Source organism: Haliotis rubra, unplaced genomic scaffold (assembly GCF_003918875.1).
Source record: "Haliotis rubra isolate DU_JTF1 unplaced genomic scaffold, ASM391887v1 Scf74, whole genome shotgun sequence".
In the NCBI taxonomy this organism is placed as follows: domain Eukaryota; kingdom Metazoa; phylum Mollusca; class Gastropoda; order Lepetellida; family Haliotidae; genus Haliotis; species Haliotis rubra.
In genome coordinates, this window is record NW_025767457.1 from 1,803,558 (window position 1) to 1,822,887 (window position 19,330).

Below are 19,330 nucleotides of genomic sequence, written 5' to 3' on the forward strand. Positions count from 1 at the left end.
TAGATCGATGCTCATGCTGTTGATCAGTGGATTGTCTGGTCCAGACTCGATAATCTACAGAACGCCGCCATATAGCTGGAATATTGCTGGGCGCGGCGTAAAGCTAAACTCATTTACTCACTCTTTGTGTAACATAAAAAACTTTAATTGTAACATTCAAAATTCGCTTTTATTGTTTTACAATACAGATTAAGTATTAATTGATATTCCATATTCCAGTTAAATTGAATCTGTATATCCACGTGCACGACCCTTAGATCTGGTTAGGCGAGGGGTGATTCATGTTCCGAGCCCCACGTGCAAAGACTTGATCTGGTGTATTTTCGAACATCACCATGAACCTTTGTCCACAAACCCTATTTGGCAGAGGTCCTACAGGTTCTCTGCAGAACCACCGAGAGCTTACTTCGTCTCTGGGCGGTGGTGTTGCCTAGTGGTTAAAGAGTGTCCACTCGTCACTCTAAAGACCCGGGTTCGAATATGTGTCTCCCGCCGTTGCATTAGTTGAATAATGGTAAAAGCGGCATAAAACATTACTCACTCACTCAGTGGATGAAAACTGACGGAGCAGGATCAGAAGAATACGATGGATGGTTGCACGAGGTGGGTCGTAGATACGGCAATGACTTATCCTATTTTGTCACTGGCGCGTTTTCCTGATTAATGATCAGCACACCTCTTTACAATGAGGCTCCGTCATTCACCGGACCTTCATCAGTATCGTGGGATCTCTGGATCATGTTCTCCGTTACTGACGCGGCCGTCCAAGGAAGTGGATGAATCTCCATGTCATCGGCCCGCTGGGTAGCCTTGTGCTTATTGCGTTCTCACCTCACGCCGAAGACCCAGGTGCGATACGACATGGGTACAATGTGTGAAGCCCATTCCAGGTGTCCCCCGCCGTGATATTGCTGGAATATTGCTAAAACGGCGTGAAACTAAACTCACTCACTCTGTGCCATCATGAAATCCCCATAGTATTTTAATCCGGTATTATGCGATTCTTTGTACGTGAGGCTCCCAACGTAGCAACCAACCCTCGTATCACATATCTCACTGTTTAATCACGGCCCTGATAGACGCTGGGCTAACTGTATAGAATAGTTAAGACATCACTGTGGTGTCACGACACATCTCTTCTAGTACAATATTTGTGTGCCATAATGTCAGATTGTCTGTCTATGTCTCAATGTGTCCTGTATTAATCTGTCTGTCCAATCCTGTCTGTATGGTCTCTATAATAATAATAAACATCATCATCATTATCATAATTTTAATTTTAATTATCATGGTGGATGCTTCTAGGAAGGGCTTCTTCCCAATCGCTGTCTGGGCTGACTGCAAAGGGAGAATACCCCTGTGGCGATGATAAGCCAGGCCAACTCTCTGTATTCGTATATACTATTCACACTTTGCTAGGGGATCAAATCATGGATTCAACAGAAAACTATATATTATATGGGGTCAAATCTGGTTTAAATACCTAAGCTTAATGTAAGTATGGATCCTAGGTTTCAGTATGTCATTGCATCTTGTGGATCCCATACCTGCTTTTGACATGTGTTGTTTTTTTTGTCAATGACTCGTTCTATGATTTGCAAAGTGGTTGATTGGTGCCATGAAAAACATTTTTTTGGTTACTCATGTACCAAGTGCATAAGGTTAGATTAAAGTAGCTGTTTGACTAAAGAGGGGTTATCACATTATTATTTATCCAGTTTTAAATGGATACAATTTCAAATTATGAATCTACGTTTAAGTAAAGTTGTGAATTTTTTAAATCCTTAGCAAAGTGTGTGTAGTATATTTTGATATGATAATAATAATCATAATCTCTGAAGAGAAACATGTATACATTTAGGTAACTGCTTCATATGCTTGACGGAAATCGTTCTTTAGTTGAGATTTCGAAAATCAGTTTTAAAATATCTGATATGACCAGGAATCATTCCGATAGGACAATACATTAAACTATGTTTATAACGAAGACGGTTATGACGAAATAACGGACATATCGAACTGATGTTTTGTCCCTGTATATTTTGGTTGAAATGCGTATAACGAAGTTTGCTTATAGCTAACTGAAATAAGTGGTTCCTTTGAGTTCGTTATAACCGTTCATGCTGTTGATCACTGGATTGTCTGGTCCAGACTTTATTTACAGACCGCCGCCATAGAGCTGGAATATTGCTGAGTGCGGCGTAAAACTAAACTCACTCACTCGTTATAACCGTATTGTGCTGATGTCAGTCTTCTGAGGCTACTCTAACTTGCATTGCATAACACTTTTTTTATAAAACGTACGGGATATATCTAAGTCCACAACCTCGATATTTCTTAACATGCTATTAGGACATTCTTCTATCCACTATACTGAAGATATGCTTTCAATTTCGCATGTGACGCTCACTCACTCACTCAAACGCTCACTTGAACACTGCCCCAACATCAGTGAAATGGAGGAGGGTGAAATCGATCGCGAGCACTAACGAGCAACATCTTCTCTCAAATGTATATCTCAAAGTTTATGAAATGAGACACGTTGTTATTAACACTGGAACAACGTTAACGTAGTGTATATTATGCCCAAGTTATGTATCATTGTAATATGCACAATCATATATACACTCAGTATATGGGGCAGTGGCTTTCGTACGAATAAAAGATATGTCATTTGTCATTGTCATTTGTCATTGTCATCATGTGACAATATATTTGGACAAATGCGATCTTTATTTATGCGTATACTACCCTTAAACAACGTGTACATGAAACATGCTGTAACATCGCGAACATGCAACGAAAACAACGCGGAAAAACACACAACCGAAACAACATGGACAACCGCTATCCCTTAAAAGAGGTGGCTAGCAAGTGCCATCCAGTTAAAAACGGACATCTCCGGTGGAGGGAAGGGGAGGGGAGGGGAGTAGAGAGCGGAGAGATGCATTATCGCTATCACTATCAACGCTGACATGTTCCGTCCGGAACTAATTCGGACATCCACTCTCCGAGAACAATGCTTGCATGCACGGTAAAACCATTTAAGTTGTCTTGTCCAGTATAAATCGCGGTATTCTGAAACATCAACATGGATATATACTTATCTGTAACAAAGGAGAAACGCACTATCCCGTAACAACGCTTTTATGAACAATATCGTAACAACGCGGATATGCACATTACCGTAACAACGCAGATATGCACAATACCGTAACAACGCGGATAGACACAATACCTTATCAAAGGGTACATACATAATAACGTAACAATGTGGATAAGGACAATACCGTGACAATGTTGATATGCACAATACCGTAACAACGCGGATATTTACAATACCGAAACAACGCGGATATGCACAATACCATAACAATGCGGATATTTACGATACCGTAACAACGCGGATATGCACAATACCTTATCAATGCGGATATTCACAATACCTTATCAAATGCGGATATTCACAATACCCTATCAATGCGGATATCCACAATACCTAATCAATGCGGATATCCACAATATCGCAACAAAGCTGATATGCACTGATACTTCACAGCATGACATGCACTTTCACCTTGAAACACGGACATGCACTATTGCAGTCACTGCATGAGTTTCTTCCTTAAGCACATTCACTTAAACACTGAGTAACTTTCATGTACACATGTGTGTGCGTGCGTGCGTGCATGTGTGTGTGCCTATGTCGTAAAAGACGTGTACATACGGCGGTAACACAGGAGGCATAAACTATATTATATATGTGCTGCTCCCTTTTTAGTAACATTTTATTGTCCATGTATTAAGAAGTCATTTTATCCACTATCCAATTTAATGTATTCTCTTCACATTTACGAGGGATAATATCCCTTTAGCCAATGATTATGCTTGTTTGGTTACCATTTCAAAGGTGACGAAACACAAGCCACTCCAGTGGCCAGAGTTTACCAAAGACTTTGTGTTGCTTAGCAATCAGTTATAGTCAGCCTAACCAGAATACAATACCACACGTTGCTTATTTAGGACTAACATGGTCATATTCAAAGGCTTGAACGTTAGCAAAACTTGAGTATTATATTGCCGACTATCTAAACGGGTTAATTCGTGTGGTTTGTGGTAAGATGTAAGTTAACTATGATACACATTAGCACAAAAAATAGCGTTCAGACATTACGAGACTCATACGTGCATACATACACGCACACATACATACATGCATGCATACATGTACATACACACACGTATGCATGCATACACAGCACAAAAATTAGCTTTCAGACATTACGAGGCTCCCAAAGCATGCATGCATGCATACGTACACGCATGCATACACACATACATACGTACCTACATAAACACAAATATTCATACATACATACACACACATGCATGCATGCATGCATGCATGCATGCATGCATACATACATACATACATACATACATACATACATACATACATACATACATACATACATACATACATACATACATACATACATACATACATACATACATACATACATACATACATACATACATACATACATACATGTGTGTGTCTATTTATATATATGAAGCTGCTTGCGTTTCAGGGATGAAGTCGCAAACAATCGGCATCAATCCAACGTTATACGACATCCATGCCAATGTCACCCGATACCGGTTTTCGGTCAAGTGTGCCCAACCCGGGGGTGACGAAGGCCAAGCTGCCCTCAACATCAACCTGAATCGTCCCCCTCAGCCGGGAACATGCGTCATCTCCCCCCAGAGCAGCACCCTCACATGGGAAGGAACTGGGGCATTCAACGTTAAGTGCTCGGGGTGGCATGATGGCGACGGAATTGCTGGGTTTACATTCTACAGTAAAGAAACTTTACACATTTCTCTTAAAAACGTTTGCAGCTTGATTTAAACCTACAGAGTGGTGCAAAAAGTATTCGGATACTTGATGTAATTTCCATAGACGTACATGTTAATTTAGTGCAGCATAAATAATTTTTCTGAATTTAATTTTTGTAAGATCCAAGTCAAATTTTGCACATTTGTGACGAATCATCTTACCTACAATCACATAAGAGAGCATTCATTTTGCTTCTATTGGAGGGTGGGGGTGAGGGAGGGATTTGAATCAATACTTCGTTCGATAATGTTTCTCTAATTAATAGTCTTGGAACCGGAGCTGTGGTGTAGAAAACGAATAGTTCGTGTAATGGACAGACCCACATGTCATAATTGGTATGAATACATTGTTTGATGGTCTTTTGTAAATACACAGTTTTGGATACAGACAGGGTAAACAGATTTTTCTGAAACACAACCCACCCACCCACCCCTTCCCTTACGCTCAGTAATCCTAAAATAGAATAACAACATCAATCTAAGCCTCGCTTGGGGATTTAACAGCAGCTGAAATGTACGCTTGATGTCAACCTTTTTCTTGCCGATTTTTCCTCCAGGTAAACACAAGAATAACGAACTCCCCCAGCAGATAACGACTTTCAGAGAGGCTGATGACATCACAATCGACCCGCCACTTGGTGCGGATTACGATGACTTTAAGGAAGCGGTGTGGGTGGACGTAATCGACTCCCTAGGCTCCGCCTACAGCTATTTCATCGACACCGTGACGGTTAGTTAAACATGAACGACATTCTTACCTCAGAGACCCGTGAAGAGTTGGTATTCAGTAACCCATGCTTGTCGTAAGAGGCAGCTAACGTGATCGGGAGGTCGGGCTCACTGACTTGCTTGACACATGTCATGGTATCCCAGCTGCGTAGTTCGATGCTCATGATGTTGGTCACTGGGTTGTCTGGTCCCGACTCAATTATTTACAGACCGCCGCCATAGAGCTTGAATTTTGCTGAGAGCGGCGTTAAACATCAAACAAACCTACCTCAGAGTGATTTTCAGAAAAGGATTCCTGGAATTATTGACTCCATCCTGAAATAATTAAGGATCGATTTGTATGTAATTAAAATATTTCTTTAAACCCTTTGGGAAAATTAGGACTAAAACAGGATGATCACACGTATATAGGAGCTAAAGGTCAAATAGGGGTTAGCGTCGAGATTACACACATTTACGTGCTTGGTTCGAATACCCAAATACCCAATCTTTTGGATAACTCGATTATTTAGATCAGTTTTACAAAGCTTCTACAGATCTTAATCTCGTTCAGATCTAGTTTGTTTGTTTGTTTGTTTATTTGTTTAACGCCGCACTCAGCAATATTTAAGCTGTGTGACGGCGGTATGTAAATAATCGAGTCTAGACCAGACAATCCAGTGATCAACAGCATGCGCGTTGATCTACGCAACTGTGATACGATGATATGTGTCAACCAAATCAGCGAGCCTGACCACCCGTTAGGCTTGCGACAAGCATGGGCTGTAGATGATAAATATTCACGGTCTAAACGACGCCAACGACACAGTCATTGTGATATGGTTCTGAACGTGGCCTAGCGGTTAAAACGTTCACTCGTCACGCCGAAGACCCGGGTTTGAATCCCCACATGGCTACACAATGGTGTGAGTCAATTTCTGGTGCCCTCTGCCGTGATGTTGCTAGAATAGTGCTACAAGCGACGTGAAACTAAACTCACTCACTCTTAATGTCAACGAATTGTTTGGTAGGTCACGCCAGGCAGTACAGAACAGATACGGGCATGGACTTCAAACGAGAAGATGTTCTCTCAGACGGCCATTGACAAGCTGGCGGCAAGCGGCGAGCAGAAAGCGGTAACGGAGAAGATGACCCAGATTGCGACACTATTGAACACCGAGAGTAAGAGGAGCGAGATAGGTATGCATGCCGCTGCTTTGCTTGGTGTTCGTACGATGGAGTTTATTGTCCATTATTATCAGTTTTCTTCTAGGGTAATTAGAACTACACACCTCTTCGATGTTCTTACACCGGTCTGGGTTCTGGGCAAGCCACGCGGTTAAAGCGTTCGCTCATCACGCCTGAGACCCGGGTTCGATTCCTGACCATTGGTACTGTCTGGACAGCCCATTTCTGGTGTCCTCAGCCCTAACATAGCTGGAATATTGCTTAAAACGACATAAAACTCAACTGACTCGGTCACTCTTACACTCGTCATGATCAGATGCCTTCCATCACGATGGGTGCTAAACGGGCGTTCGGGTTGTTTTCATCTACGATGGAGTTTTTTTCAAATTTCAGAGAGGAAAGACGGTGTGTAGGAGATAAAAGATATGTTTGATTCATTTTTCATGGAATAAAAGCTAAATATGTCGATATTCTGTTACATCAAAATTGCTTCTGTTCACTTAGCAGTGAATGGGTACCCGGTGGGATGAGAAGGTGATAAGACTTTTTACCTTCTAGCGCCTCATAGGCAGCTTGGGTTGTAGTGACCCATTGACCGGGGTAATAATGTTAGCCCTTTGAGCATGCACCTTTTTCTTTGAAAAACGAGAATGTGCAGATCTTCAGTAAAAACGTGCTTTTGAATCACAATTAAGTGTCATCAAAGAAGACAAATATTTTGTTTTTACGTAATGAAGTTCAGCAAGTTTACGTTTGTGCCATAAATACAGAAAGGTTTGCATATCAAGACGCAGATCATGAAATATGGTCAATGGTTGGTGCCCCAGATTAGTGTCAACCAGGAAACATGTAACAGACACGTTCTGGGGGTCCTTTTCAACTTGAATACAGGGCGTAAGGGTAAACTCGAAATGTTGTCAAGAATGTCCTCAGGGTAACGCTTCACATATATATTGCTGTCTCAGGTCTTTACAGAATGATATCATAAAAATTATCAATCTGCTGAAAAGGGCGTCTTTTAAGAAGTTCAATTAAAATCCACCAAATCATCTGTGAAGAAAGAGAGTATTAGTTTTGTAATTTTAAAACCACAGGAGGCATGAACTTTAATGTGATGAATGTCAGTTTCTGTTGATCAACGACATCTTCCCAAAGGAAATCCCAGCTAAGTGTTTGGTGTTGATGATGTGGAACCATCACAGAACACGTAGGGTATTGTTGATGTGTCCCATTCGGAGCCACTGGTGTAACACCGGGACTCGACTCTGGCCCCCTGGTTTACTCGGGTCCGTCCAACCACAAGCGAGTGGTTCCGAATGCGGCTACTCGTTCCATTAACGAACCTTTCGATGAGGAAAACTTAATATATATGTATTATTCGTTATCTATATATGTGTGTAGAACAACATCGAATGGTTAACGGAAAGTATGCATAATCCATCAATTATACAATTTACAAGAACGGTCATTTGGATACCTTAACGAGCTTAAATACTGATATTTTAAAATATGTTATTAATATCTCTTTTCATGGAAAAAGAGTCTATTTCAAATTCAGAACTTAAATTCAAAACATGAAGATAAAATCATATTTACACTTGATATTTATATATTTCGTATTTTCAATAGGATGGCCGTTTTCTTGTAATAAACATTGTACTGGTATTTGACTTGTATAATATGTATACAGTGTATGTCTATGCTCGTTATGTTCGTATATGTTCATTTATCACAATTATCCTATACTAATATGCATGTTGATTTCATATGTTCACTATACACTAACAATTTTCATTACTTGTTAATAATTTATGAAGGTTAATGGTGAAACATAGTCTTATTATACCGGTTAGGTCCCATACTGCCTACAGTTCCAAACTGCCTACATCCCACACTGCCAACTCATGATAAATCCATGTCTCCATGTAAAGTCTGAGAATTCTCAGAATGAATAAAGATGTCCTACCAACCAACACTTGTCATTTTTTTTAAACTTCTGTAGGCAGAGTGGGAAGACACCATAGAATTAACAAGCTAACTAGTCAAGTTCATTTTAGCAGGGGTAGAACCGGTCAGATTGGTGTATTCACTTCCTGATCACTGGACCGTATCATGTTGTTTTAATCTGTAGGCAGTTTGGAACTGTAGGCAGTATGGGAATACACCATTTATACCACGTACATTTATCACAGACTGTAAAATGTGTGAAAACATCATAGGGTAGAACCTTTATGTAAGACGTTTCATCAATATTTTTAATGATTTTATGAGTTGTTTGTTTTTTATTTGGAAACTATGTCGATCATTAAAAATTCACGTCATTTATCATGAACCTTGATCAAAGACCTTCTGAGCGATAGTTGTATGAATGCGGATTTTTTAAAATCTGAAAACAATTTTAAGCATAAGATAGTGTGCAGTATTTTTGTCCTCCTAATTAATCGATATCGTGGAATAGTGACTTCCTGAGGTATTAACATTGATCGACATTAAGGGAAATTTTAACACTTTGAAGTACCTGGTGCTAGTAGGTGTGTGTGTGCATGCATATATCGGTGTTGGTTTATAATTCGCCCATGTCAGTATGTATATAATCATCTTAACACAAATTACACATCTGACACAACTTAACACGACCCCTTGCATGACCTGAATGTCATGGCTGCAATCCGCTCTACTAACTCGTCACTAACAGATAAACCAATAATAATAATAATCTTGTATGCTTGGTTGGTTTAATACTTTGTTGGTTAACGCTGCACTCAGCAATATTTCAGCAATATGGCGGCGGTCATCATATATGCTGACAATGAGCCAGCAATACGATTCTTGTACTGACAGATTTATAGTTTTATTGTGACACAAAATATATAATTTAATGTAGAATTTAAAAACTACGCATATTTCAACGATTGTGTCAGACGTATTTGTAATATTCATACGTTGTAGTTGTTTGTCATATAAAGAGTATCGCCACATTCAGCGCCTTGAGCATGCACTAGTTGCCTGGATATGTGCGCTATATAAATATCCTATAATAATAATAATTCAAAGTCAGTTTCTGTTTACATTATATTTCTGACTTCAACGGTGTACGGATTGTGATTTAGTAAGCGGTAAGGTGTATTTCATGGTTTTACACAGAATACCAACAAGTACCCGGAATCGGCCCCAACAACGAATACACTTCATTCTTAGCCCCCGGCGACAACACCGTTGCCAACGGGATGAACGATGCACAAGCACAGGTAAGTTGTTTCAGCAGTTGATATCACAAATTATATATTAGAAAAATATGTGTTTAAGTATAATGAATAAAGTCTGGTTTCTGGTTTCATATCATGAATAAGTTGCGTCTTATGTTTAATATGTTCTAGGCCAACTTGGCGGATCAAGCAGCCCTTCTTGAGCGATACAATATCCAGAGAGACAACAACGCTGCAGTAAGTGTTGTTCCCGACGTCGGAGATAATATCTATATATGTTCTGGCACACATTTGAGGAAAAGAGTTGCGTCCCTTTCTCGTACTAGGATTCGCTGGTCGAGTTCGGAGTTCTAAAATTCGTTCGAATTACGATTCCTTGTGTATGTTTTTTTTAAAATTACGATCGCGTGAGAAGAAGAAATATGTTATCAGTCGGTGGGCCTAGGCAGTGCTTCCAGAGTGAGTGAGTGAGGTTAGTTTTACGCCGCACTCAGCAATATTCCAGCTATATGGCGGCAGTCTATAAATAGACCAGACAATCCAGTGATCGACAGCATGAACATCGATCTGCGCAATTGGGAACCGATGACATGTGTCAACCAAGCCATCAAAGCGTGACCACCCAATCCCGTTAGTCGCCTCTTACGGCAAGCATTGGTTACTGAAGATATATTCTAACCCGGGTCTTCAAGGGTTGCTTCCAGAGAGTACCATGAGGGTGAGGGTACTGTGTCTTGGCATTGTGTTTGACCCAGCGCTGATAATGAGTCTAACCAGTCTCACTGCGCCATGAGTAAGAGGCATCTAACGGGATCGGGTGGCCAGTCTCGCTGACTTGGTTGACACACGTCATCGTATCCCAATTGCGTCGACCGATGCTTATGCTGTTGATCACTGGATTGTCTGGTCCAGACCCGATCGTTTGCTGACCGCCACCATGTAGCTGGAATATTGCTGAGTGCGGCGTAAAACACCAAACAAACAAAACACCCCGTGCCATGAACATCCGAAAACTCTTTGTTTATTTATTTATTTGTTTTATTCCGCAATAATTAATAATACAAGACAAATTTATGTTGCGTCTAGTATCTTTTAATAGGTGTCCAATGGCGTACGTATGAAATAAGACAACTATAGATGATGATGGTGGCCTATGCAAGACCTATTGTTGACTAAAAAACGAATCTGATCTAAAAAAAATATCCAAATTTTTTATAATCATCACTATTATTTTCGCCAATTGTAATGATACTATTTAAACTCTTAACACAGTGGCACTACTCATTTAACACTAACGTCTCTTAAGGGCGGTGGGGTACAATAGTGGTTAAAGCGTTCGCTCGTCATGCCGAAGCCCCGGGTTCGATTCCCCACATGGGCACAATATGTGAAGCCCATTTCTGGTGTGCAACGCCGTGATATTGCTGGAATATTGCTAAAAACGGCGTAAAACTAAACTCACTCACTCACTCACTAACGTCACTTTTACCGACGTAAGTTCTTATCCATATTTACCACTTAATCGATAAGAGAAATATGACTAGGTACTTTGCATTAGCGAGATTTTACTATAGATGTAACATCGTATCTTGAAACTGACGTAACTGTGTAACATGTTACAGGTCCGAGACCACATCGCCGACATCTGCGCCAACATGACGACTCCAGATCCTGCGGCTATGCAGCAAGTACTCACCTGCCTCCACACCGTTGCCTCGGAGGCTAATGAGTGCACGAGACACTGTCAGGTAGGTCTGGCACTTACGGGGGCGGTGGGGTAGCCTAGTGCTTCAAGCGTTCGTTCATCACACCAAACACCCGGGTTCGATTCCCTTCATAGCTACAACGTGAAGCCCATTTCTGGGGTTCCCCGCTGTGATATTGCTGGAATACTGCTAAACGCGGCGTAAAACTAAACTCACTCACTGAATTAGTATTACGGTGAGTTAGCCTACTAGTTGAAGTGTTGACTCGCAGCGATGAAAATCCAGGTTCGATACAATCCTTATTCAGTGTCCCTCTTAATATTATGGGGGCGGTGGGGTAGTCTAGTGGTTAAAGCGTTGGCTCGTCACGCCGAAGACCCGGGTTCGAATCCCCACATGGGTACAATGTGTGAAGCCCATTTCTGGTGTCCCCCGCCGTGATGTTGCTGGAATATTGCTAAAAGCGGCGTAAAACCAAACTCAGTCAGTCAGTCTTGTAATATTATGACGAGTATAACATGTACACAGAAGCCCTCCGGTAATATTATCAAGACCCTTGAATATAAGACCGCGTGTGTTAATAATTAAGCGAGTATCAACTGTCTTTGGAATACCTGTGAAGAATAACAAGTGTTTGAATGATAGTCAGGGTGATACACTTGTATGTAAATCTAAAATAATTATCGATCCGTGAAGATCCGGAATAAAATTGGTCTTCAGTAACCCATGCTTGTCCTTAGAGGCGACTAACGGGATCGGGTGGTCAGGTTCGCTGGCTTGGTTGGCACATGTCATCGTAATACAATTGCGCATGCGTAGATCGATGCTCATGATGTTGATCATCGCTAAGCGTCAGTCGTTTACCTGCTGAAACATTTCAACAGACAGAGGGAAAACAGTGATAGTGGTTATGTGAGTGAGAAACTGAATTATGAAATACACAATGCCAAGTTAGAAAGTGGTGAAATGTAACGTATGTTATATTTGGGATTAGTAATTCCCAAATATAACATACGAAACTGAACGTATTTGTCACAGGAGTATTGTCAGGTGTTGGTGGGCAGACAAATACCATGGCTCATTTTTTTGTTTTCGCCCGTCACGGTGTAAGCACGGCTACATTGTGTAAACTTTAAAGTCAGTGCAAGAGAGTAGCCAGTTTTGACTTTCCCAAGAAACAAAGTCCATTTGGTGTAATGGAAAACCAGGTGAAAATTATATGAATGGATCACTGAAAATCAGTGATGACACCAGGTGTTCGCAGAAACGGTAAGAATATAGCACCCACCATTCATACAATTAGCTTAAAATGGAAGCATTTTTTGCCTAACCGCACAGCAGCACTCCCGTTTCCTTGAAGAAACCACAGGGGTTCGAATCCCTGTTTGGACAATGATGTTTGAAAATAAAAATCTAGACCTTTGCAGTCATATATTGTTTTTATATGTTATGATTAACATATATTTCAAATTTGAACGGGCACCAGTGAAGAGCCACCTCCTCGTGGTGGGTGCTGGGTAACGCTAAGAGCTCTTCAACCCCCGTGTGGACCCGGGGGTATATTTGGTCCACCAACCCGTTTGCCGTGGGTTGCGCCCCTGTGTCGGTGGAGGACGGTAGCCTGGTGGTTGAGGGCAGTAGGAGCCTGGAACCGTGTTCCTATTGCCCAGCACACCACTTCGGCCCTTACTTCACCTAGACGGGTGGTAGAATCGGCCCGATTCTATCAATCGGCTGGTCACGCCATGCCCTGTGCATAGAAAGTATTTTCTGCACATTTAAATTATTGGGTATTTGTCATTTTCGATTTGGCATATACAAATACAATATTAAATTGCCTAGAGTCCTATGCCAGAAGGTGGTGGCTCATGGGCCAATCTGGTGATGTCGACCTCTAAATTCTGTATGTCTCCAAGTTTATGTTAGAGCCGAACCAGCCTGACATTATATTTGGTAGACAAATATAGTTATTTACTGGAGTATATCACCCTTGTATCCCTGGTGTTTGCATGCTGGATATCCGTTGCAGATAGACACTGTCCTTGTTGACACTCGGTGGCGGGTGGGGAGCAAGGGTGCTGAACATCTTCGATACATCATGAGTCAAATACATTCTGGTTCCGCTAGAAATTACAAGAAAAGGCGTCTGGAGGCTGAAGATATTTCAGTTCCAAAACAACAGGACAACTGGTCAAAATTTATAGTCGTTGAGGCTACAAATGGTGAACCCCTCAAATTAAATCCTTTTCTGATTTCCAAGACTATCCAATCTATACTGAGTCAAAAAAGAAACTTCACAAAATGTAATTTGAAAAATAATGAATAATTTTTTTATGATGATACATCTATGTATCCGAAATGGGATCCCTATCTTTCGACTCTAGAAAAACGTTAGCAAAACCCACTCAAACCCATCCATTCGTCGTGCAAATGACGTTAGTGCCAAATCAGGTTTTGCACGTGCAGTCGATCACGTGGTCTTCGCATCGAAGTTTTCTTCATATGCACGTGTTTGCATTGGCCTCAAGAATTGAAAAAAACACTTTTAAACCACAGTTCTAACGGTACTTGAAATGCCACGATTGTCAAATGTGCAACGTGAACGTGCCGTTGGTATGTTGCAAGCGTGAAGATCAGTTATTGACGTCGCAAGAGCAATGGGATGCAGCCGTCGTACTGTGTATGACTTGTGAGGTCGTCTACAACAAACTGGCACCACTTCTGATCGCCCAAGGTCGGGTCGTCCACGTGTGACGTCATGAGCAGAAGACCGTCAAATCGTCCTACGTCACCTACGTGACAGATTTCTGCCGGCTACACGAACCAGGGCTGAGATGTTTAGAGGTCGACTGTCCTCACAGACCATTCAAAATCGGTTGCGGGCTGCCAATCTCCATTATCGACGTCCATATCGTGGGCCAATATTGACGCCGTTTCATCAACGTCAACGTCTGCTGTGGGCCCAACGTCACCTCCGATGGACCCAGAGACTGGAATCGAGTCGTCTTTAGCGATGAATCCAGGTTTACCCTCAGATTCGCGGACGGCAGGCATAGAGTCTGGAGACGACGTCGTGAACGGTATGCCCAATGTTGTGTACAGGAAGTCGACAGATTCGGGGGCGGAAGTTGCATGGTGTGGGGTGCTTTCTGTGGGAACAACCGTTCCCGACTTCTGGTCATCCGTGGAAACCTCACAGCTCCTGCTTACCGCGACCAGGTGCTCACCCCTGAACTCGTTCCTTTCATGGCGGCTCATGGCCCTGGTCTACAGTTCCAGCATGATAATGCTCGGCCGCATACCGCGATGTTGACACGAAATTTCCTTCAAAACGCTGGAATCAACGTCATGGACTGGCCATCGAGGTCCCCTGACCTTAATCCAATAGAGCACGTTTGGGATGCACTTGGGAGAAGGCTTCACGGTCTTAGGAACCGACCTCAGAATTTGCAGGAACTTGGCGCTGCCTTGCAAGAGCAATGGCGCAGAATCCCAACCACGTGTTCACAAGCATCAGGCAGTCGATGAGGAGACGGTGTTTGGCAGTGGTGAATGCGCGGGGCGGCCATACACGATATTGAACTGAGAAATTTCGCATTTTTATTCTTGTGACTTGATATTCTGTATACCCATGTTTCGGAACGGCGGTGTAGCCTAATGGAACTGATTATGGCACTGTCAGTGTATCGAGTACATCACACAGATCTCAGCAATGAAATAATAACAATTTAACCATCTTACCATCTCTTGTTCTTTTATAGTGCCCTGAAGAAAGAATGTGAAGTTTCTTTTTTGACTCAGTATATATGTGGAGAAGTCAAAAACGTCTCGTGTCTCCGAGGTGGTCAGCTCTTTGTAGAATGTGCAAGGAAACAACAATCAATTAATCTGTTACAACAACAACAATTTGCACATGTCAACGTTACGGTCACAGAACATAAAACACTCAATTCGAGTAGAGGCATTGTTCGGGACAGAGTCCGTTGTTTGTCGGACATGTCAGTGGAGGAAATCGTTGACGAACTTAAAGATCAGAATGTCACGTCTGTAAAGCGCTTCACAGTCAAGAAACAAGATGGTAGAACTGTTCCAAGCAACACTTATCTGTTTACCTTTTCATTGAGCACAGTCCCGAAATCAATAAAAGCTGGTTATTTCAATATCGGAGTGGAGGTGTATATCCCCACTCCACTCCGATGTTATGCATGTCAGAAGTTTGGGCATGGCTCCAAATCCTGCCGAAATATTCATCGTTGTCATCGTTGCAGCGAGGATCCTATGCTGACTGCAGCAAAGATCCTAAATGTGTAAACTGCGGCAGTGATCATGTTTCATCTTCAAAATCCTGCCCTGAATGGCAGATCCAATCGAAAATCCTGAAGTTGAAATATGAAAGTAATATTTCCTTTTTTGAGGCTAAAAAACAAGTGCATCAAATGCTGTCAAAGCCATCTTCGATAGTTAGTTATTCAGCTGGTGTCTCCAGAAAAAACACATCAGTGTCGGTTTCATGCCAAACCGATTTGACTTGGACTAAATCCAAACAACCTATCTCTATGCAAACTACTTCTAATAGCCAGACCACTGTGACATCAGCCTCTCAGACTGTCAGCCAATCAGAGCAAACGATTGCTCAGACAACTGTTAATGTTGAGGAAAATGTTGAAATGTCGAAAGCTCAGCGGAAACGCTTCAATCGGAAACAAACATCAAAAACTCCCTCTACTGTAGAGACGCCTGTAACGATAGAGGTTTACAACTCCTTTGAGCCCCTGGAGATGGAGGTAACTCCACCTTCAGAAAACAAACATAGGAGTTCTTCCCCACGTTCTCTTGAGAGATCACCAATAGAACCACCATGAGACGGAATCCTAGTCTAATACAATGGAATTGCAGAGGCCTTAAGACCAATTTTAATGATCTACAATTATTATCACAAGATTTTAAACCATCAGCCTTTAGTTTACAGGAGACATACCTGAAAAGTATAGATAAATTTGATTTTCGTCAGTACAATTCATTTCATTCGTTTTCATCCCCAGGTTAGAAAGCCACTGGTGGCGCTTCAATTTTGGTGAGGCAGGGTGTGATTCATAGCCCTGTCCCTCTTATAAGCAATCTTCAGGCTGTTGCTGTCCGCCTTTCTTTACAAATAACATTCACGCTTTGTTCATTATACATTTCTCCATCTTCGGCTCTTCAGCAGTCCGATCTTCAGGATCTCTTCGATCAGCTTCCCAAACCCTGTATTATCATGGGTGATCTTAACGGACACAACCCTTTGTGGGGAGTACCGATACTAACAAAAAAGGGAAAATCCTCGAAGACTTCATTTCTAATAATAATTTATGCATATTTAATGATGGATCAGCCACTTTTTTACATCCTGGTTTTGGAACTTATTCTGCACTTGATCTGTCTCTTACAGATCCCAATATTTATTACGAATTGGAATGGTCAGTCCACGATGACCCGTCTGGAAGTAACCATTTCCCCACAATACTTTAGGCTATAAACTCGAATGATGATCCACCTGCAACAAGGTGGAATTTTAGTAAGGCCAACTGGCCATTTTTTCAAACACTGTGTACTGACAACTTGAAATCCGACTTTTTTACAGTGCTCTAGATCCTATTCAGTTATTCTCTGATACACTGAAGAATATTGCTAACGAAACTATACCTAAGTCCTCTGCAATTCCACTTATTCGTAAACCATGTTTTAATAATGACTGTAAACAGGCCAGAAAGAGTAAGAAGAAAGCAGAAAAATATTAATTTTAAATGCCAAGGCTCGACGCGCATTTAAACAAAATAAGCGTCAGTCTTGGCGAAACTATGTTTCCAAAATTAATTCACGCACACCGATGTCAAAGGTGTGGAACATCATTCAACGAATAAAAGACAAAGGCTCAAAATCTACTGTCCACCATTTGAAGGATGGTGACAATTTATTGACGGATAAGACTGATATTGCCAATAAGCTTGGTGAAACTCTTGCCAAACATGCTTCTTCGTCCAATTACGTCCCTGAATTTCAAACATACCAGAAACAACAGGAGAAGAAACGACTAAATTTTACCTTGGATAACGGCGAAGACTATAATGAATTATTTTCATTACATGAGCTATGTACTGCCCTTGAGCAAGCTCATGATACAGCAACAGGGGCTGATGATATCCATTTTCAGCTCTTGAAGCATTTGCCAGAATCATGTCTGGAAACGCTGCTACATGTTTATGATACAATATGGACTTCATGAAATTTCACAACTTCCTGGCGTAATGCCATTGTAGTCCCCATTCCAAAACCTGGCCGGGATCATACTGATCCTTCTAATTACAGACCAATCTCTTTAACGAGTTGTGTCTGTAAAACCATGGAACGAATAGTAAACAATAGATTAACATGGTATCTTGAAACCAATAACCTTATAACAAATATTCAATGTGGTTTCAGGAAAAATCGTAGTACCATTGATCATTTGGTACGCTTAGAATCCTTTGTTAAAAATGCTATAGTAAATAAACAACATGCTGTATCGATATTCGTTGATCTCGAGAAAGCATACGATACTACCTGGAAGCATGGCATTTTGAAGGATTTACATGGTTTTGGTTTAAGGGGTCGTTTACCTCTTTTTATATCACAGTTTTTTAAGAGACAGGCAATTTCAAGCCCGAGTGGGCTCAACTCTGTCTGACCATTATAATCAGGATCAGGGTGTCCCACAAGGCAGTATTTTGTCTGTCACACTGTTTAGCATCAAGATCAATAGTTTATCAAAGGTTTTAAATGATTCAATTGATGGATCATTATTTGTGGATGATTTCAATATTTCTTGTCGTGCTAAAAATATGCATACTATTGAACGGCAACTACAGTCGTGTTTAAACAAGATAAATAAATGGTGTCTTGAAAACGGCTTTAAATTTTCTAAATCAAAAACTAATTGTATACATTTCTGCCGTAAATATAAGCCTCATAAGGACCCAGAACTATCTTTAAATGGCACTCCCATCAAAGTTGTAAAGGAGGCCAAATTCTTGGGCCTAATTTTCGATTCCCATTTAACATTCCTGCCACAAATTAAATCCCTTAAAGCTAAATGACTGAAGGCACTCGATTCGTTAAAGGTTGTCTCCAATTCAAAGTGAGGAGGGGATCAAACTACAGTGCTTCACTTATATAGATCATTGGTGCGATCTAAACTTGATTATGGCTCGATCGAATATGGCGGAGCCTGCAAAAGCAACCTTAAACTACTTGATTCTATCCACCACGAAGGACTATGACTTTGTCTTGGATCATTTAGAACTTCTCCAGTTGATAGTCTCTATGTCGAGGCAGATGAGCCTTCTCTTTCCCAACGCCGTATAAAATTATCTTCACAATATATTACCAAACTATATTCTAACGAATCTAACCCTGCATTTAACTGTGTCTTCAATCCTCTTTATGAGGATTTGTATAACAAAAAGTCTTCTCTTGTTCCGCCTCTTGGACACAGAATTAAACCATTCATTGCTGCTGCCGGAATTGAGCTGGAGAATATATCTCCTTCTCGTCTTCTTTCTTCTCCTCCTTGGCAATTGGTGAGGCCAGAGGTTGACTTAACATTAA

The 19,330-nt window shown here is 41.2% G+C and overlaps 1 protein-coding gene across 2 annotated transcripts in view; it reads left to right on the forward strand.

Annotated features, from left to right (window-relative positions):
- Positions 1–19,330, forward strand: part of LOC124259887 — a 61,941-nt gene that overhangs the window by 30,889 nt on the left and 11,722 nt on the right. For both annotated transcript variants that reach the window (XM_046694108.1, XM_046694109.1), the window contains 6 exons: positions 4,593–4,862; positions 5,457–5,629; positions 6,639–6,807; positions 9,940–10,043; positions 10,173–10,238; positions 11,624–11,749. In XM_046694108.1, the coding sequence (XP_046550064.1) occupies positions 4,593–4,862; positions 5,457–5,629; positions 6,639–6,807; positions 9,940–10,043; positions 10,173–10,238; positions 11,624–11,749 (908 nt within the window). The remainder of the gene's footprint in view (positions 1–4,592; positions 4,863–5,456; positions 5,630–6,638; positions 6,808–9,939; positions 10,044–10,172; positions 10,239–11,623; positions 11,750–19,330) is intronic.